Here is a 20,960-nt window from a genome sequence, read left to right as displayed (position 1 = left end):
ACTCGCATGCCACTGCCGCTATTGTATTTGCCGGATGCTGATCCAAAGCAGCCAGACATCTGACCAAACTGAATTTTCTTGGCTGAAGAAGACAAGAGGGAAATTACTCAGAAATTTAAAAAAATAATAGTTAAGCAGCAAGGGCACCTCCCGGAGAAGGGCCCGGGTAGGGAACTCCGCGGCACGCTCCCCTGCGCGGGAGCACCGTTTGATTTTTTAAAATTTTCCCTTTCTTTAGCGGAGGAGATTATTATTAATCCTTATCATCCCTTCTTAATGAATGAATGCCGTTAACCATTCACTAACCACCAAGGAGCCCGCTGGAAGGGACAGCCCTCGGCGGCCCGCCCCCCACCCAACCCCCATTTGCGCGGGACCCCTGGGACGAGGCCCCGCCCCGCACGGCCCGGCCCCGCCCCCGCCGTGACGCAGGCGGCGGCGTTGGTCACGTGTGGGGGAGGCGGAGGCCCGGCCTGCCGCACCCGGAGCCGCCGCCATGCCGCTGCCGCCGCCCGGCCGCCCCCGCCTCGGGCAGGCCCCGCTCCTGGCGCTGCTGCTGCTGCTGCTGGTGGGCCCGGCGCGGCCCATCTCCTTCCAGCTGCCGGGCAAGGCGCGGAAGTGCCTGCGGGAGGAGATCCACCGCGACACGCTGGTCACGGGCGAGTACGAGATCGGCGCCCCGCCGGGCTCCTCCACCGGACCCTCCGCCAACCTCAAGGTGCGGCGGCGGCGGCGGCGCCCCGGCAGACGGGTGGGGGGGCGGGCGGGGGAGCGGGGGTAGGCCGGGGCGGGCGGCGTGGCCCCGCCTCCCCGCCCGGGCGGGGGCGGGGCGTGGGGATGGGTGACGTTTTCCACGCGTGACATCGGCCCCACGCGTGGGTTTACAGCCGGCCTGGCCTCCTGCCTGTGGCGAAGCTGGGGGAAGGATGGGGTCGCCTGGGGCTTTGCCATCTGGGTATTGGGTAGAAAGGGAGCGGGGTAGGATATTCACTTGAGCCAAATACGAGCTTTTTCCCCCCAAAGATCTAGTCGCAGCGGCCCGTCCCGCCGGCCGACCTATAATCCGCACGCCAAACGGCGTGCGGATTATAGGTCGGCCGGCGGGACGGGCCGCTGCGATAAGGCTGTCCTAAGGCTGCTGGCACCGCGTAAGGAAGAAAGAATTACGGTGACGTGGCTTTCCAAGGGCTCCCTCCCGGCGCACGGCCTGGCACGGCGGGATGGAGCAGCAGGCCGCCGGGAAAGGGTGAGGTGAAGGCTTAGAAACAAGGTTTTGGTACGCAAAATGGCTGTTCCCATCTTGCTGTGTCATGGCTCGTGTGGATTTTAAGGAGGCAGGTGTTTGCTACCGGGGAAGAAAAGGATCCTAAAGGATCTTTAGGGAGTATAGGGGAAGGGTCAGCAGAATATAATGTGACTAATACAACGATGTGACAAGCAGCTCTTAAAACTTCAACAGCTTCGCTTTAATTCTGTCCACAATCTGCCTTCCCCAGGCTTTCTTCAGATTTCCCAGCTAGCTGGGTAAGGTCTATTGCTACGTAGTCAGTTCTTAACAGCTTTCTGTCTGTCTTTTATTTCTGTCTAAGCTTCCAAAGGCTTTGAAAGCAAGCACACAAACAGAGACAGGACAGTCTGCTCAGGAGTCTCTGAACTCAGTGTTGTTGAGTGAGTATTTGAGATCTCCTGAAATCAAGTTGCCCTTCCAGCATCTGCCTACAGACGCCCGAAGGCCTTGGGTTGTTGGCAGTTATGGCTAGAGAAGGCTGTTCCTGGAGTCTTGCTTTTTTAAAAATCTTGTTCTGCTGTTCTTACGTCATTTGTAAGAGGAATCTTGTCTGTGTGTAGGCAGAGCCAAGCAGCTTTAATGCTGTAAAATGTTGGTGTAGTATTTGCCTGGTAAGGTGCATGTATTTCAGATCGAGTGCCACATTCCCATCTGTCTCCTACCACCTGGTGATCAAGCCTCCTGCTTCTCTGGTTGCCCACTCTTAGATCAACTGACCCCACAGTCTCTTCCAAAACTCACTTTTATGACAGAGGATTTGTCTAGGGAGGTGGTGAAGCAATGAATCCCACTCTTGGGTCTTAGTCTGGCTTTGTTGCTGAAGCTGGTATCCAGGTAGGACTGCTCGTGAAAGTTCTATTTTATTCTAACTGCAAAATAAAAATTAAAGAGGAAAAAAAAAAAAAGCCCTGTACTAGTTTGAAAAGCTACAAAGCAGAAATAATAATTTATGCAATTCTTGCTTTCCTTCTTATTGTTCAGGTACGCTGTGGCCTCCCAACATGCTGGGCCTATTGTAAGTGCTGTAACCCCTCTGCTAGGTGCATGCTTTCTCTTTGTGTCTGTGTGGGTAAGGTTAGTTCAGGACATCGTGCCTGCTGGTGGTCTCTCTCCTTCTGCACTGGACGGTCTGCTTTGATCCCCTGGGTCGGGCCACCGAACACAGGAGGTTGGTAGTTAATCCTGGCTGGGCTCAGTTTGGTTGCTGCTGGTGAGCTAAGTTTTGTGTGTGTGATACCCCAGCGCTAACAGTGGCAGCCTCTGTTTTGGAGGAATCCGCGGGCTCTGCCAGCTGGCTGCCGAGGGGCGGCGGCGGGGCGGCTGAGGTCTCACTTGGGCCCGGCCACGTGCCTCTGCCCCATTGTCGAGGCTGGCGGTTTGGGGAACCGTCAGGCTGTTTGTCAAGGGCGAACAATGCCCTGTCTGTAGGGGATTGCGTTACCGTAAATAACGTTAGAATAGCATGAAAAATCCCTTTCAGGTCAACTCCCCCACAAGTCTTCTGGCTGGGCTATTAGCAGCTTCTCCTGCCCCCGCACGCCCAGCTGAATGGGCAGTGTATTTGGCCGATTTGGGTAATGCTATTCAGTTTTGATGAAAGCAGACAGCAGAGCTTTTACTGTCCAGAATCCTGTTCATGAGCAGGCTATTGCTAGAGCTGCAAAGGGCAAAAATGGATCAAGCTGCGTAATATCCTCTAGCTAAAGATTAGCTCCGGTGTCTACAAAGCCCTAAGGGGATAGTGCTCAAAATAATAGGGACATTTGAGAGCTTTCTTTACTGTGTTCTTGTCACCACTTCTTGGGATGGAGAACCCGGTGTGCAGATTATGTGATATCACCCTGATGAGGCTAGCATCTTGGTTAATCAGGACCGCTCCATTGAACAGTATGCACCGTATGGTGGCCAAAACACGTGCTTTTGACAAGAGGAAATGGCCTCAAGTTGCGCCAGGGGAGGTTTAGATTGGCTGCTAGGAAAAATTTCTTCACCGAAAGGGCAGTCAGGCATTGGAACAGGCTGCCCAGGGAAGTGGTTGAGTCCCCATCCCTGGAGGTGTTTAAAAGACAGGTAGATGTGGTGCGTAGGGACGTGGTTTAGTGGTGGACTTGGCAGTGCTAGGTTAAGGGTTGGACTTGATGATTTTAAAGGTCTTTTCCAACCTAAACAATGCTATGATTCTATGATTTTACACCGTGTCTGTGTGGTCAGCTGCAGACAGTCTGGCATTCCAACAGGGCCTGCTGACTTGAGCTGGGTCCTTCTGACAGTCTGGTGGCTTCCAGACAGGAGGTGGCTTGTATTGGTGGCTTGTGGCAGGAGGATGGCAACGCAGCTGCCTGTGCCTGACTGCGCAGGCATGCTTTCATCTGCTCGCTGCTTGAATACAGGTAGAGCTCTGAGCAGAAACTGCAGCGCAGGAGGAGAGCGGTGCTCCTCGTTCTCAGACGCTGACAAATACCATATGCTACAAGGGAAGCTACAACAAATCCCATAACAGACAATTATGGGATGATCTGTATGTAGAGGAAGCTTGTTCCTAAAGTCTTGCCTGCTATGGTTTATATCCTGAAGCATGAGGATCTATATACTTTATTATTTTTCCTGCCTAATGCAGCAACTCTCACTGTCCACATGAAGGTCTGCACCTGTTCCGAGTCCAGCAGGCTGCTGGCATCAGTGGTATCCTGTGGCAGGGAGTTAATTAGGTGTCCTAATAAGAAGAAAGAAGAGTGTTTCCGTAGAATAATTTTGGGTACATAGCCCTTTTGTGTGGTCTTTGTACAGGGAAATGAGGCTGTTTTTCTGTTATAAGACGGAGTAAAGGAGAATGTCTGACTTACCTTCTCCATACCACAAATTATTTTGTATACTTCTGTCTTATACACCTTTAAAATTATTCCGAAGCTTTTTAGTGTCTTCACCTCTAAGACTTTCAAATACCTGTAGTAACTTTAGCACTCATGCTTCTTCAGACATACCTGTTGAAGGGTAGAGTTGAGGAAAACTGGGAAGCATTCCAGTGGGAATGCACACTGTTGATTTTCATGCAGTATTGTAATGCCTTCGGTTTTTTTCCCCCCCCTCTCCATGGTCAGAGTATTTCAACTGGATGGAACTTTTAATTGAGCACAATGATTCTCAAGTCTGCGTCATGAAATGTGTGTCCTTTTTTTTTATTCTTTGTTGAAGCATTTTTGTAGACCTTCTACAGTTTTTGCCTATTCTTAGTAATTTCATAGACGTAGAGCAAGGCAGTCATTATTCTGTCTGTGTAGTCTGAATTGTCCTCTGAAGTGGGCACTTTTATGGATCTTGGCACCCAGACCTTGTATAACTCGGGGCCACACTGATGGTTCATTTCTAGAGGAATAGATATGCCATTCTCCATTCCATCTTCTGGGGAATGAGTCTTTTTTTGTCCCGTAAAGCTTCTCCGTATCTCTGTTGCTATGGGAATTTATGAATTTTGCTTGCAAATAGAACACAACGAGTAACAGTTCAGCTAGAGTTCCTAAATGTAGTCTCCATTCAGAGGTTATAGGAGGAAGAGGAATTGGTGTGGTTTGGGGGTTGGTTGGTTGGTTGGTTGTTTTTTGGTGGAGTTCTTTTTTTGTTTAATCTGAGAGTCAATAATTACCTTCGAGGCACTCTGACTTTGTCAGCTCCTGGAGTAGGGATGAGGAAGAGAGGAATTGATATAGTTGTGAGGAAGGAGGGAGGCTGTTGAAAGGAGAGTGCAGCAGCTCCAAAGGGGATGCTACGAGAACTCTTCCCGCATAGCACAGGCAGTGTGAGCCTGTGGCAGTGAAGCACTATGTCCCTCACTCCCGTTGTCTCTTTTACAGATAACTGACTCAGCTGGGCACATCCTGTATGCCAAGGAGGATGCCACTAAGGGCAAGTTTGCCTTCACCACAGAAGACTATGATATGTTTGAGGCCTGTTTTGAGAGCAAGCTTCCTGTGGGTAAGTGAAGTGAAAGGTCTGTTGGCTGCTTCTAGCTTCCAAACAAGTTTATGTAGATGTGTGGATTAGGGGTATAGGCAAAGTGATCCTGAGTGTGGTCCTCGGAGCACTGTTTGACTTCTAAAGCTGACCTTCAGGAGCTTGTGGGCAATCTCACTGCAGAATATCTGCTGTCGGTGTTGCATTTGAAGTTAAGTAATCCTCTGTGGTTGTCGTGTAGAGCGCTTGGGTTTCCTCTGAAAGGGAACACAGAGGGTGACCTCTATGTTCCTCCCGCAGAGGTTACCACAGCTGCAATAAGTGGCAGTACCGGGGAGCAAACTATACCTCTTTTGCCCTTTTCATGCTTCTCCCCATCTTGCAGTCGAGCCAGGACAGAGCAGGATGCCATCATCTCCAGGACCCTGTCTTTCTCCCCAGCTGACCATCTCTCCACATTTGGTGCAACATGGTCTCTCCACAATGTGTACTTGGCAGCAATCCTGCGTTAGGTTAGCAACCGTTTTCTGGGGTTGGGGTGTGTGTATAGAGAACGTGGCCTTGGTTTGCACCCGCAGCTGCTCTCTAAGTGGTCGATAAAGGGAAGGGGAAATGAGCAGGATGTCAGCCTTGCATTTGTGCTGCAGGGATGGTTGCCTAACGAGCGCCGAGGCTCGTTTCCTGTGAGTGTGACGCATGTGCTGCTTTGAGTGGCTGGGCTCAACTTCAGGACAGACGTGCTGAAAACAGCCAATACATGGGCTCCAGTCTCATTTGCGGTGGTGTGAGCGCGTGCAAGTTCGTAGGTGCTTGCATCTTTTCCACAGTCGCTGTCAGAGTTCTGCTTCCTGGACCTGGTTCTTCTTAGGTCTTATCTTAAAAGATCCCAGGCACTTCACAGGGCAGTTACTAGCAGCATTCCTCATACCTGTTGAAAGGCAGCCACTGTTTTGCTGTTCTGCTCCAAGTATAACATGCAAATAGTTTGCAAGTTGAAGAGAACTTTACAGAAAGAGAAGGCTATCTTTGCTGGGATTGGGAGGGATCTGGCTTGTAACATCTCTTCTATAGTATTTTACAGATAAGGCAGTGACCCCAAATGCTCAGGATTTTGCTTTTATTTCACTCCAAAGGTAGGGCTTCCAAACGCTCCTTAACACATCAAGACATGTAGGCACTAGTGACTCATCTGGGAGTCACTCATGCTATTTACTGTCCAACACCTGGGTATTTGGGAAGTCTCCAGACAGTCCCACAAATCCTTTCATAGCTTCCATGTGATCACCCACGGAAGTGGGAAAGGCTTCTTTCTTTAGTTGTGTCTAGACTCTTATTTCAGTGCTTGTGACCAGAGGTTTCTTGCTTAGACTGAGCCCCTTATAGCTCTTTTGATTGTAGCAAATGTTTGTTCCCTGGCTCCCTTGTATTGTTGCAAGTTTGGTTTAAAGCTTTCAGTACTGATGAGGATAAAATATTTCTAAATGCAGCTTCTACCTGATGACCAGTGGGGTGTCGAGGTGCCAAAAGCTAGAGCTGTTCAACTGAGCAGCTGGATCCTCTCTTCTGGAGGATTTCTCTTTAGGGGCCTCCAAGCTGTCCGTTTCTTTTTGGACCCAGGTGCCCCAAATTCAATGCTAAAGAGAGCTGCTGCATGGTGAACATCTCCAGATTTCCCACGCCTGTGCTGGAAATCAAGGACGTATTAAAGTAAGGTAGGTGGCACTGTGAGGCTTGATCATCTGCAGGACTTGGTTAAGGTACTGTGGAAGAAGTAACGACGTCACAAGGAAGTGCCTTGTTTCCTCCATAAGGTCAGCATGGAAATGGGGGAACTGACCAAGTGCTGTTTTATCCCCATGTTTCTCTTTAAAGGTTTGGGGTTTTTTTCACAGTCTCATCAAGTAAGTAGTCAGGACTTGTAGTGCAGCAGCCAAGGAGGATGTTGGTGGAGTACTGGAAGAGAAAAACTGTTGGTAGAGGAAGCCCAGAGCCGTTGGGACCTGAGAGGTCTAAGCAACTGGGATTTCTCAACCCTTAACCACAGAAATGAGGAAGAGGAAGTGAGAAGGAGATCCTATTTAGAAGGTCCACCTTATCAGAATGGAGGCATTCTTGGGGTGCTTCTTGGAGCTGTGGGTGTTCGCATGACAGGCTTTTTTCCCTCTTCCAGGGTAGAAGGGTCCTGTCTTCCTGACAAGTGCTCTGTTCCCAGGCACACTTACTCTTACACCTTGTGCTAATCTCTGAGGTGAAGAGCCTGGCCTGCACTACCTGCTCCCCTGTAGGGCTCTTCCTGTGTGCTAATCTTTACGTCTTTGCTCCTTCTGTAAACCATCTCTTCCTGGACTTTCTTAAGAGCATTATGGCTAACTTTTTCTGGAATTCCTGTGGGAAAATTTTTTGACATCCAGTTCAACCATCCTGTTTTTCCTCTGACTTTGCCAATTGGGAGCTCCCCTAATCTCCCAGGAAACAGTTCTGTGCTCATGTGAGATGACCTCTTGAAGACCTCCTGGGGGATGTAGGTATCAGTTTCATTCAAGATCTCTGGGACTTAACTGTTTTTCTCTTTGCTGCTGATCCAGTCTGCTCCGGCGAGCCCTGGCTGCTGGAGGAGCACGGAGTTACTGAGGATTTGATGAGTGTGAAGGGAGCTGCCTAGTGCCTTGGGCTCAGTAAACTTGTAGAAGAGCAGCTTGAGTTTTTCCAGGCCAGTCCCTGACAATGTTAACTTCTTGCAGAATGTCTGCTTTCCATCCCTTTGCACCCAGCAGCTCTAAGGTCTCTGCTTTCTTTTTGCCTCTTGGCAGCTTTCCCTTCCAGCCTGACAAATTAATCCTTCCAGTTCTGTTCTTCTGTTCACTGGCCTTTTTATCTTTCTCATCTCTTCCTGGAAGCTCCAGTTCTCCACCCAAGTTGCTGTAATTTAAAGAACTTTAAAAAAAAAACCTCTCACTGAACTGTGTGCTTTGAATTTTCTTCTGCAGCTGCTGTCGGCTGTCCTACCTGCCAGTCTCCATGCAAGCTGGTATATGTATGGCATAAGCAGTCAAAACTTGTGGATAGAGAAAGGAGCACTGGGTCGTTGTATACAACCTGTCTGTTAAACAGTGCTGGGATTTTAGTTTGTGTGTACAGTAACCGGTCTTCTATAAGAAAACCAAAAAATTCCATCCTAATACTAATTTATCCATTGGGCTCTTATGTAGCTGGGTTTGAATTTTGAGCTCCTGTATCCCTCAGGAAATTTAAGAAACAGTTTGTAGTTGATATAGACCGTCTTGTCAGTAGGTTATTCCATGTTCTGCTAACAGTAGAAGGTGGAGATGATTCTACTCTGGTGTTGAAGAGCTGTTCAATGGGTAGAGAGAAAATCTGGGGACGTTGTACTGAAGATCTAGAGTATCTTCCTAGCTATGACTGGAGTGACCCAGTGTAACCTGTGCATTGAATTTGTTTGTGGACTGAGGGAATGGCCACCTGGCAGCCTCCTGAGGCAAAGTGTGAGTATTGGACATGCTCCTGGATAAAGACACTGAAATTCATAGTATAAGTGAATTCAGACCTTGTGTTTTGCTGGCAGCCAGATGAGGACAACTGTATGCCCCGACATGCTGGGATTTGGGAATGTGTTATGTACAGACATTTCCCTTGTGGGTGGTATAGCCTGGAGAAGAGGAGGCTGAGGGAAGACCTTATCACTCTCTACAACTCCCTGAAAGGAGGTTGTAGTGAGGTGGGGGTCAGTCTGTTCTCCCAAGTAACAAGCGATAGGACAAGAGGAAACGGCCTCAAGTTGTGCCAGGGGAGGTTTAGGTTGGAAATTAGGAAAAATTTCTTCACTAAAAGGGTGGTCAGGCACTGGCACAGGCTGCCCAGGGAAGTGGTTGAGTCCCCATCCCTGGAGGTATTTAAAAGAAGAGTAGACGTGGTGCATAGGGACGTGGTTTAGTGGTGGACTTGGCAGTGCTAGGTTAAGGGTTGGACTTGATGATCTTAAAGGTCTTTTCCAACCTAAACGATTCTACGATTCTTCTATGATTCTATAGTGGAATATGATACTTGGGTCAGCTGATGTGCTGCATTCTTTAGGGTATCTTATATGCCTGTCCTATATATATATTTTTTTTTTTTCTCCTCTTGTGAATGTTCTCGGATGTGACAGTTTGTAGCAGTTAAAAGAAGCTATTAGCCATAGGTGTCGCTAGCTTGGGGGGTTACAGCCTTAAAAGATACCTAATGTGCTGTTGACTGCAGCCTTATTCTACTCGCTGTTTGTGTGGCTCCAGCTGGCAGTTCTCTGAAGTGGTGTTTTCCCAGCTTCAGAAACCTCTTGCCATCTTGGGGTTTGCATTAGCAGTGTGGGTCTTGGACATCTGAGATGTTCTTTCCATGAAAAGATACATTGGTAAAGGGATTACCTTCATTTTTGCAGATACTGCAGCATGCAAGGGTCAGTAGTCCCCATATGCCATATTGCTCAATTAGAGCAGTTTACCTTCTGCTCCTTTGAATGTAAAATCATTTACAACCCCAGTAACCTTGATGAATTGCCGGTGCACTTCCTGCTAGGAGGAACGTGGGCTCCCCAGTTGAATATTTGTCCCTCTGGGTGACTTGTCTTTCGCCAGGCTGTCTCATAGCAGCTGGTATTCATCTTCTAATCCTCTGCAGTTTTTACAGTGATTTGCATCCTACACACACTTAGCGCTTTTAGTTACAGCTTGTTCTCATTATCTTTGGGAGGCTTTCCTTCAGCCAGGATTTATTGTGAAGTCTCTGTATTTTTAGGCTGGACTGTGCTGCCTCCGCAGTTAGCTGCAGACATGGAGGGAGGGGAGGGATGTTGTGAGTTCTTCCTCAGTGGTGGAGAGAGCTGGTGATTTCCTGGCAGGCTGAATGTTTCGCACAATGAATCCTTTCATTATGCTTCCAGGAACAGGGAGGATGCCGGACCAGCTCGTGATTCTGGATATGAAGCATGGAGTTGAAGCAAAGAACTACGAGGAGGTATGTCCCCTGGCTGCCTGCACTGCAGGCTCCCCTTTCCCAGCACTCACGTGATGCCATTTGTAGATCTGGGGCTCATGATGGGAAGCTGTTTTCCCAGCGGTGATGAAAGTCTGTCTGCAACCTACAATTCCAGTGAAGCTTTGTTTGTTAGGGGAGGAAAAAAAAGACAAACGTCAACTAAAATTAATTCTGTACTCTGGGAACTGGAGCCTAATGTGTGAATTTCTTTGCTAGGACAGCGTGACCCAGCTTCTGGGCATAGGTATTAGAGGCAACAAGAGACTGAGATGTGAAGTTTCCCCAACCCCAGCAGCAGAGGGCATTTTAGGTTAATATCAGATCCTCCTAAAGGTGAAGTTGCATTGTTACTGTTCTTACCTTCCTGACTGTAAGATGTATTGGCTCAACAGCCCTGAAATGGCACTTGTGCATTTCTAAAAACTAGCAGTGTATCGATGTAAAGGTGTTTGGCAGAGTAGTAGCTGGTGTGAAATGGGTATTTGGTTTGAAGGCATGACATTGTGAACAGGCATAAAGCCTAAATGTTTTCATCTTAGGAGGACATAGCTTTCTTGGACCCAAGAGCCATCTGTGTGGAATAGCAGTTGCTTTGTGGCTGGGACAGTCCTGGCTGGTTTGGATGCTGAACTTTGACGGCTGCTACTGTGCTTTTGGCTCGCTAGAATTTGAGGTCAATCACCCCCCAGCACAGAGCCTGTGCCTGAGAAAATGAAAGTTGTTGGTGGAGAAAGGGTCCTGCAAATGAGTGCTGCGTCCACTGCGCACAACAGCGTGGGAGATGCCTTAGGGAGGAGAGTGGGTAGCAGAGGAGGCTGTGTATGGTGCCAATTAGAAAATGAATGAATTTCTGAGATGAGCATGCTGGAGTTTTTATATCCTTTTGAGCTTTGGGCTAGTTGGTCCTGCGTGGCTTAAGTCAGTCTAGAGCACATCCTACGTGGAGAATAAAAAAAGCGCTTGGCGTCAGAGAAGACCACAGCAATCATTGGGCCAGCTGTCTGGCAATCAGCTAGTGAAGGTTTACAAGATGTTGAAATCTTATGGGATGACCCCTCAGAGCATAACTGGGAGGATTATGGTGACTACACTTACAGAATGTCTTTAAATATAATCCCACAGCATACTCTGAGTTATGTTACTGTAGTGCTACTTAGAAACATTGTCCCTGTGCAGAAAGGTTCTCTTATGCCCGTATATCTACGTACTCACTGGTTGTACTGATAAAACTGTCTTCGAATAAGTACCCGTTATGCTCATCAGTGTAGTTAGATTGATGGAAAAGGTCCATGGAGAAACACAGGATAAGAAGAATTTAGACTTGCAGTCCTACCTGATACCAAATGCAGATCTTGGCAGTGCTGGCAAGCATCCTTGACTTGTGAGGACCTCTCAGACTGGCAGACTGTGCTGAGCCTTGTTGAGCAGTGCGTCTGAAAAGGACTCAAACTGGTTTACTGTTTCTACAGCTGCTACGGATGTTTACCCACACTGCTTTGCAGTGTGTTTTCTTTTTTTCATCCTCTCTCTCCCCAGGTTGCTGTAGTATTTGTGCGTTTTAACTTGACAGGTTGCTGTAAGGCCTTGGAAGGGAGGACTGTTGCTTGGGTTTCTCTCCTGGAATTGCTGCCTTTTTGAGTCTTTTGCTTGTGATGTTCATCTGCTGTAAGGTACCAGTGACCTGTCTTCTTCCCCAGTTCTTGTTGAACTGCTGCAAGGGGACTTGATGCAGGGAGTTGAACGAGGGTCACTGATACTGTCCTGCTTGTGCATGGATATATGCATTGAGAGGAGGGGTGATGTCCAAGTCTGGCTTCATAAGGTTTCATAGATGCAGACATTCTTGGAGCAAAGCAACTGGGAGAGTGAGCTGGGTTAGGAAACCTAACTACATGGCAGTGTCGTCCCTTAGTTCTCTGGGGTAGGGAGGAATAACTTTCTTCATTCAATAAGTAGAAATGAAGGTAGGGAAAAGCAAAAAGACTTTTCAGAGGGCACCAAGAAGGCTTGGCGGTCTAGGTTCCTTTCCAGATCAGCTACTCCTTGCCAATTCTTGGCTATGGTGTGAGGTGCTGGAGTGTGTCCAAAGAAGGCTAACGAAGTTGGTGAAGGGTCTAGAGCACAAGTCTTATGAGGAGCGGCTGAGGGAACTGGGGTTGTTTAGTCTGGAGAAGAGGAGGCTGAGGGGAGACCTTATCGCTCTCTACGACTCCCTGAAAGGAGGTTGTAGCGAGGTGGGGGTGGGTCTCCTCTCCCTTGTAACGAGTGATAGGACAAGAGGAAATGGCCTCAAGCTGTGCCAGGGGAAGTTTAGGTTGGATATTAGGAAAAACTTCTTCACCGAAAGGGTAGTCAGGCATTGGAACAGGCTGCCCAGGGAAGTGGTTGCGTCTCCATCCCTGGAGGTATTTAAAAGAAGGGTAGACGTGGTGCTCATGGTGGACTTGGCAGTGCCAGGTTAACGGTTGGACTCGATGATCTTAAGGGTCTTTTCCAGCCTTAACGATTCTATGATTATTTCTATGCTAGGAAGAGAGTTAGGCTTTAATGAATCTTTGAGTGGCCCCTGAGAAGTTCAGTGGAGTTGTTGTCTCAGTTGTTCTGGTGGTCCAGATGTTCCTTCTAGGAACCTTCCACCATTCCAGATGCTTGGTGGGCTTTTTACAAAATTGCTTGGAGCAGCTGTGCATCTTGGCTTCACTAAGGATGAAAGAGGTTCCAGGATGTGCGTCTTGGAGTACATGCAGGACTGAAAGTAGCTATCAGATGTTTATAGCTGTACCTGTTAAGAACAGCTGAAGGGATGCAGGGTGGAGCAGACAAGCCTTGTTTTTTCCCAGTGGAACCTTTGTAGCCCTCTGTGAATGAGGAAAAATGCCCTTCAGGAAGATAATGGAGCCAGTCAACGCAGTGTTAGCTCCTCAGTAGAGCTGCCTGAGACCTTGTGTGTGTTACAGACCTGCTGCTCTAGCTGTGTCAGCAGAGTCTGGGCCATAGGCACACTTATGCTGGTGCCAGTTTTTCAGCAAAGCTCTGCTGGCAGATATGTGTCCAGGGTTTTGTCAGTACAACCTATTGGCTAGAAAGCGGGAGGGGTTTAACCTCCCGTTTCCTACCCCTCCTCACAAACAGACTCTGAATTGACACTGCTGTGCTGGCAGAGCTATAATATACAGCTCGCCTCAGCAATAAAAATCCTCAGATGACTGCTTGAGGGCCTGCTGCTTGCCAGGATACACATGTCATGGGAGACCCTTCAGTGAAATGGCTGATTAGCTAGCACTGGCCTGGTCACGAGCATCTCTTCAGATGGGCTCCGACGCCCAGGCAGCTGCCTCTGGAAGCAGTGTTTTGGGGATGCCTACACCCTGGGTGCCCTGTTGCCTGCCTGTCGGCACCTGGACTGCTGAGGGATGCCATCCTGCAGCTCATGTCTGAGTAATCCTGTGTGGCGGTGAGACCGGCGGTGAGCTGCAGGTGCTCCATGTGTTTTCTGTAGCGCATCTTTCTTCTGCTGCATTACTCCGGGACATGGCATCTGGCCTTCATGGTGGGGGGTGTCACTCGTTGGTAATAGTGACAACTTCTATGCAAGAACCAGAGTTACCCAAACCCTACGCTGTAGCAGCAGCAGGAATTGCAGTTAGCTTCCTTTGAGTAATGCCCTTGTCACAGCTTTTACATAATGTATAGTCAGGTTACAGCCAGGACTGGGGCAGGGACTCGTGTTTACACATTCAGCTTTAAATAGTTGCTGTTGTGGACTGTGCTTTCTAATTGAATTTCCTGTGGATTTTTCTTTTTGGATACAAGTCTGTGACTTGTAGGACTGTGGGTTGCGTGTTCTGCCCAAAAATGACATCCTATAAAACCAGCTTTTACAAGGGAAGTGTATTTTTCTTTTTCTTTCAAACTGGCTCAAAGGCAGCCGGTCCTGTAAGTATTCCAGCAGCGTCATCTGGTGGCGTGAGGCAGGTGGAGCACTTCGTAGCTGCGTGGTCCCTACCAAGAGCATATGATGCCCTTATCAGTCTAAGTGATAAAAGCCCTGAGCTCTTGTGGGTGTAATCAATCCACTACTACTGGGAATCGGGCTGCCCGGGCTCTCTGGGGTGTGTGGCAACAGCTAGCAAAGTGAGCCTCAGTGCTAATATCCTGTGTGCCTATAGAACAATATCGTATGCGTATGTAAGTTAGTCACCTATATCTCAGTCTGTGGCTTCTGTTCACTGGAGGTTTAGTCGTGTGGCAAGCTCTTCTACCCACTCCTCGGAAACCAACTGTGAATAAGCTAACATTAGGCCGAATAAGGAAGAAATGTGCTTGTATGCATACTGTGCTCCTCCGTTGTGTAGGAGGAGTAGTAGGAAAGTGTGTTTCAGAGAACAGGTGGGAGAAGTGATAGCATTTTATGCAACGGTAGTTTCTGGCTTGTAGAGGTGTTTCCCTAGGGGAAGGATGCCCCAGATCTGTAGTATGTGAGGAGGAGTGGTTCAAACTGGCAGTCAAAGCCCACGTGGGAGCTTTTGGTTTTGGCTCAGTGATTGCCTGACTCTTCTGTTTTCCAGATTGCTAAAGTGGAGAAGTTGAAGCCTCTGGAAGTAGAATTGAGGCGCTTGGAAGATCTTTCAGAGTCCATCGTTAACGACTTTGCCTATATGAAGAAACGAGAAGAGGAGATGAGGGACACGAATGGTAAGAGACTGTGTGCTCCTTCAGAGGGATGGAGCTCTAAGACCCCTTACTTCTGCTGAATGTGTTATTAGGACAGCATTTGGAGATCAAGCAATTATAGCGCACTCTGCCTGTTCTGTTCCTAGTAAGGGAAACCTGCTGATATTTCTCTCTGCCTGAAGCAGTCACTGAGTCTTATGTGTTCCATCTCTAGAAATAATTTCTTTCTGTCTCCATTCCTAATGTGAATTATTCTGTACCGTTTAATGTTGCTCATTAATGGCAGTTTCGCCTTGTTCCCTCTCATCCTTCTTGTTGTTCCCTCTGCTTTTATTCTCAAGTACTGCTGGTGCTTGGGTGCCCTTGCCTTCATGCTTTATGATATCTTGCCTTCAAAGTTTTGCATGGGTAGGGAGAGAAAATCCTGGAAACTTTGCCCTCTTGAGGTGCATCCTGTGATGTCAAACTCCTGTGCAATGGTTTGTTGTCTGTTTCAGAGTCGACAAACACCCGGGTTCTGTACTTCAGCATTTTCTCCATGTGCTGTCTCATCGGACTGGCCACTTGGCAGGTTTTCTACCTGCGTCGCTTCTTCAAGGCTAAGAAACTGATTGAGTAAAGGAGCAAGTCCTCCTCCCCCTCCTCTCACACCCAGCTGGACACCGCTGGGACCCAGCCATGGCCCCCTGGAGCCATCTCACAGATGATACCCACTGACTGGAGCTTTTCTGCAGATACTTGGACCCTAAAGGAGGAGGGGAGCCTAAACATTGGAGGCAGCGGGGGACTTGTGAAATCCTGTTGGATGTTGTGGGTGGGGGAGGTTGTGATGGGTTTGGGGATTCCTGGGGCAGCGATTAAATAAAAAAAAAGATGTTTCCATGACAGCTGCAGCAAGTTTTTGCGCTGTCTGTTCTCCGTTTATGATCTTGGCTTGATGATGTCTCCCATCTGTCTGTGACTTTAGTGTTACTCTGAGCCACTTGACCCTGCTGAGCATTTTAGGTGCCATGCAGCTAGCACCAGGGCAGGGCAGGGGATTCCCTGTTCTGACCAGCTGGGATCTAAGCCTCGTGCAAACGGAGGTCAGTGCAAAGCAATAGGTTTCATCATTTCAGCAGGGCCTGAGGATAGAGGGAGGTCCAAAGTTTGGTCCCTGTCGTGGACCTCTGTGTTTCTCCCTGTGGGAGCTGGTGTCTTTGTGCTGACAGATCAGGGCACTTGAGCATACGGTGGTTCAGCCTGGAGGAAGGGGAGCCTTGGAAGGAGGGCTTGGGAGCGTGTTTGAGCTTGGAAAGGAGAAGCCTGCTTTGCTCAAATAAGCTGTCCAGCCTTGGTCCTGCCCTTGCTCCACGTGTTTGTCTTGGATTTGCCTCTTTTGTTCTGAAATGATGCAGCAGCTTTCCTGAAAGCCTTGGTCAGGGATGGCCTCTTGTGCAGACAGGAGGCCTCGGTCAGATACAGTCACAGAGCAAATAGGAGCAGGTTATGCTAGGGAACTTGGTCTTACATTGAGCAGGAGACTTTTCTCATCTAACAGTGTAGTGTTTATCCAGCAGGCAGGTGGCTGAATCTCATTTTCTGAGACCTCAAAGCAAGGTGGGCTGCTGCTCATGTGAAGCATGGGGGCCTGTGCCCTGCACTGGGGTCTGAGGGTGCAAGGGTGCTTTGCAGGTTGGCAGAGGAGTTGGAAGAATGTGGATGAACTCAAAAACAGCAGTGCAGGATAGGAATAGGCTAATTCCAAATCTGGGGGAGCCTGAACTGTGTCCTCAACAGAACTGTTATTCTCCTATGCGGTACTACAGAGAGAGCAAGCAGCTTCTCGTCGTTTCTCAGCCATTCAGATGGCATGATGTTAAATAAGCCAGGCTGGTTAACTTCCTGGACTTACCTGCTGCAGTTTTTCGGCAGTGATCAAAATTCTTTCACCTTGTCTGCATTCCTTCAGAGTAAATGGTTCAGCAGCACAGCATTCTGTTGTGCTGTGCCTAGGCACTTCTGGCTAGGGAAGGGGTTGTCGTGCCCCATGGTTTTATAATTTCTGACCTGAATCTGATCTATTGCTGGGAAGGAAACAGTTGTTCAGGGTGAGGCAATGGGAAAGAGGATGAAAAGATGACCTCCTGTCATCTGAATACCTTAGTATTTTGCCTCCCCTTTGCCATTGCCAAGTTCCTGCAGTTGTTAGTTCCACTGGCAAGTGCTTAGATTGCTTTTAATTTGTTTCTTTTTTGACAAAGCCATATTAAGAACCCAAGTCCAGTTCTCTACCCTTGCATCCATTTTATCCTTGTACGTTTTTGAAAGCTGTTACAGTGCAGAACAGCAGTGATGCCACAGAACTGAATTACAGAAGTCATTTGAAGGTAGTTTTAGGTCCTACAGTTTGAAGCCTGTAGATCTGTTTTTGCTTTTGTTTTTATGTAACTTGAAAAGACAGTACAAGAAAGGGGCTTTTCCAGTCTTGTCTGTTTTGATATCCTCTCCCTGTCCTTATCCGAGTACAAAGATATCTTTATCTTAAAAATGGTGGTGAGGCCTTAAGTTCCTGAGGTGACTGTTACACTATCATCATTCTGGTGTTGCATTTTGATCTTCACTGTACTGATAAGGGTTACTGGGGAGCAGGTGTGAGGGACTGGTGTGGATTTACTTGTAATGACTGGTTGGGGGATTTTTGTCAACTTTCTCAAATAAAATTTCTTTGGGGAAAAACAACCCACCTCAGTTGTCCGTGTGAATCTTTGTCCTCTTTGTGCACATTCCTACTGACTGCTGTTTCCCACAAGCTGACCTGTCGCCAGAAGCAGCAAGTACATAGATGCTCGCAAGCCTTTGGGTTTCTCCAGTAACGGTTAATTCTAAAGAATTTGAGAATTCCAGGCTTGGGAAAGGTACCGGCTGCACAGGCTTCTCTGCAGAGTGGGACCAGCACAGCAAGCGAAGTGTCTCTAATACAGGTTGCCATTTGTTGCCCTTCTTCCCCCCGCTTCCTAATTATACCCCTCTATGTGGAGGAATTTTGCAGCTGATAGCGAGACAGGACTGGTGCTGTAGAGTGCAAGGTCCAGTTTTTCACTGTCACCTCCCATGTAGGACATTAAGACAAATGGAATTGCTTTCAGTTTTGTACTTAGAGGACATTTGAATTGTTGCAAAGATGAGTTGGTCCTGTGTGAGTGGCAGATGCTTACTGAAGAGAGTGGTCAGGTATTTACCGAACTGCTGTCAGATCTCTGCTGAGCCTGTGAGCCTTCTGTCACGCAGTAGCCAGGTGAGATATGCCACATCTGGGGGCACGTAAGCGCTGCATAACTAGTTAGTATTGTCAGGGAGAATTTCAAGAAGGGAAATTCCCAGATCTTTGGATAAGGTTAGCCTCTGCAAGTTCTTGCCCGGATGAATATTTGAGTATGTGAAATCGTACAGCTGTTCTCATGCGGTAGGTTGGCAGTGGGTCTGGGCTGTTTTACAGCACTGCGGATGCAGAGCTGGTGTCTTCATTCTATTTTACTTCTGGGAAATAGGCTAAAGTTGAGCTGTTGCAGATACTTGGGTTGGAGCCCATCTTTCTGTGTGACAGATGCATCGCTGGTAAATCTATAATTGCCTGTAGCAAACTGCATCAGACTTTTCCAGCCTCTTCCACCCACTTGTCAATGTGACTAACGATTTAATTATCACACTACTTAACACAGCGCGTGAACATTCCTAAGTAAGGTATATCTTCGCGTATTCCCCCTCCTGCTATGCCAACGTAGGCTGCACCCTGTACAAAGCGCCTGCTGCAGCTGCTGCGTGCCTGCACGCGGGAGGGGATGAGCATTTTGCACACTGTTGCTCATTTCTTACAAGCTGCTCAGGTATGTGAGAAATAACCCAAGTGTACAACACCTGTGTTGTCTCCTAACTGGCAGATCAGGCACTTTCAACTCAAACTAGTTTGGCAACTGGTCCGTGAGATCATTAGGGGATTCCTGCCTGTGCATTTCATGGGGTCCTACAGCAGAGGTTTGGGAAAGTAGTATGGCCTCTCTTCACCCCTGCCAGTTCATACGATGTATTTCTGTCTCTCTCATATCCATAGTTGTGTTCCTCCGCTGTACTTGTCTTTCAGATGCCTGAGATGGCCTTGCCCTTAGTGAACAAAGTCTCTGGGAAACGAACTTCCCATACGTTGAAGGTGGCTTGTTGGGGAGGAGAGGGCGCAAACGTGACATGGATACATCTTTCACAGGAGAAAAAAAGTTGGGTCTGGTGAAGACTGCAGGAGTTCAGGGTTGGTAGTTTTGTCTGCTGCCCCTTCTCTGCCTGAAAAAATTGTCAGGCTTGTGCTTGTTCTGTTTTTCCTCCCCCAAGCCAGCGCTGGCGGTGGTGCGATGGCTCTGGCAGGCCTGCCTTTCTCTGAGGAAGGTGGAAGGAGCAGAGGATTTAGAAAAACTGCCTGTTGGTATTTCTTGGACCTTTTTGTAAACCTGAAACAGGTGAGCCCAAGCTTTTGCTGCAGCACTAAAATACTTGTATTTGCTCAGCAGTATTTGTAGGAAGCTTGTTTTGCTTTGCACTGGAAGTCTGTTGCACTGGCAGGAGTTGGGAGTTGCTCTGTTTCAGCTGCTGCTGAAGTGGCTTAAACTTTCTGTAAAATGGGAGTAGTTGATGCCAGATTACTCCTTCTGTTGCCAGAGGTCCATGTGGTTTACCACCTTAAACTCAATGCATTAGCCTCTGCACTTCCAGCTTGCTGACACAGCCTGCCAGAGGACCTGTGGTCTCCAGGTGTCCATCCCAGTGATCATAGCTATGAGGATCATTTGTTTAGCTCACGTTTGGAGAAAGCCGCTGTGTCCTGAAGGACCCATCTGACTTCTTCTATTTCAGTTTTTGCAATAAAATGTACATGTTGAATAACTTCCTTTGGGGGCACGTTACTCAAAAAAGGCAACGACAGAACCATGCTGACGTTGCTCAGTCTCACTTCTGTGGTTTCCTCTGTCACTTAGTTTCCTTTCATAGCTGATATTCCTGAGGTACCTTTTCCCTGAGCTTTTAAATTGGTTGCATTATGTGATCTTTGCATAAGCTGCACCAGGAGGTCCTGTTGGAGTTGTAATGAGGTGAACTTGTTTTTTCTTGGTTATACGGGGGATGCTGTTCCTACAGCCACCACGCAGCTGAGGCAGGCAGAGGGGAGGGCGTGCTTGTGTTTTCCAGCTAAATCCCATTGCAGCTGTGGTCTGATCTGCTGCAGACCATTACGCTCAAGGGTTTTCTCACCCATACCAGCTGCTTGGTCTTTTATTTTCCCCTGAATATACTTTGTTTGGATAATCTTCCTCCAGGTATAAGATACTTGCTATACATATGTAACTGGAATCTCATGGTGGTGTCTTTAATTATAATTAACCATGTAGGTGCCTTGTCATTTCTTCCTTCTCAGTGAGGGCTGCTCTTTACTTGTGTTAGTAACATAATCAATGTACTGTCTTGACTCTGAAAAACATGAACGAGATCTTTGAACTGAGGCTGATACTTGCCGTGATTTGGTTTAAATGACAGTGTTATCCAAACTCATCCTTCAGTAATGATTTTGCAGGAGGCAGAATGGCACATTGCCTCTAGGTGGTGTGATTTCTTTCAATGCTTGAGCAAAAAATTCAGTGTGAAGTCGGGTGTGTATTCTTCAGTCATATTCCAACAAACCTGAGTGGGCAGCGGCTGTTACTTCCCTGAGGGGCATCTTGCTGTGAGAATTACTGCCCTGCTTTTTAAAGCATAGTAAAGGCAATGCTGTGGGGTGGCTAAACCTGATTGTAGCTACTACTGTTATCATTTTATGGAAGAATTTCTATGATACTGTAGATAATAATGGGCAAGAGAACTCTACTTTTCAAACTGGAAAAATTAAGACTGACTTTTTCAAGTAGTCTTCTGGTTTTCTACAACTGTTCCAGATTCCTTAATCCCATTTCTGTGAGATTTTGTCATCTAGATTTTTTTTTTAATTACTGTGATTTGC

At 47.8% G+C, this 20,960-nt stretch overlaps 1 protein-coding gene across 2 annotated transcripts; it reads left to right on the top strand.

Annotated features, from left to right (window-relative positions):
* The first annotated feature begins 432 nt into the window (after positions 1-432).
* Positions 433-17,666, top strand: TMED10 (transmembrane p24 trafficking protein 10). 2 transcript variants are annotated; one of them, XM_087747350.1, is made up of 5 exons: positions 441-718; positions 5,137-5,257; positions 10,173-10,246; positions 14,836-14,962; positions 15,439-17,666. In XM_087747350.1, exons 1-5 carry the CDS (start codon positions 497-499, stop codon positions 15,558-15,560), a joined length of 666 nt encoding a protein of 221 aa, XP_087603476.1. In that variant the 5' UTR covers positions 441-496; the 3' UTR covers positions 15,561-17,666. The 2 variants fall into 2 exon arrangements, with proteins under 2 accessions (XP_087603477.1, XP_087603476.1); XM_087747351.1 differs by lacking the exons at positions 10,173-10,246; positions 14,836-14,962; positions 15,439-17,666 and adding exons at positions 5,622-5,748; positions 6,854-10,166 and having other exon boundaries at positions 433-718.
* The last annotated feature ends 3,294 nt before the right edge of the window (positions 17,667-20,960 follow it).

Source organism: Nipponia nippon, unplaced genomic scaffold, assembly GCF_047370975.1.
Source record: "Nipponia nippon isolate SJK-2023a ecotype South Korea unplaced genomic scaffold, ASM4737097v1 scaffold_11, whole genome shotgun sequence".
NCBI lineage: Eukaryota > Metazoa > Chordata > Aves > Pelecaniformes > Threskiornithidae > Nipponia > Nipponia nippon.
Note: the sequence above shows the minus strand (reverse complement) of the source record. Positions and strands in the feature narration are given on the sequence as shown.

Excerpts from the sequence above, each read along its gene's own strand:
- TMED10 (XM_087747350.1), top strand. The coding sequence starts at position 497 with ATGCCGCTGCCGCCGCCCGGCCGCCCCCGCCTCGGGCAGGCCCCGCTC. Across the intron at positions 719-5,136 it reads GACCCTCCGCCAACCTCAAG|ATAACTGACTCAGCTGGGCA; the intron begins GTGCGGCGGCGG and ends TCTCTTTTACAG. Across the intron at positions 14,963-15,438 it reads GGAGATGAGGGACACGAATG|AGTCGACAAACACCCGGGTT; the intron begins GTAAGAGACTGT and ends TGTCTGTTTCAG.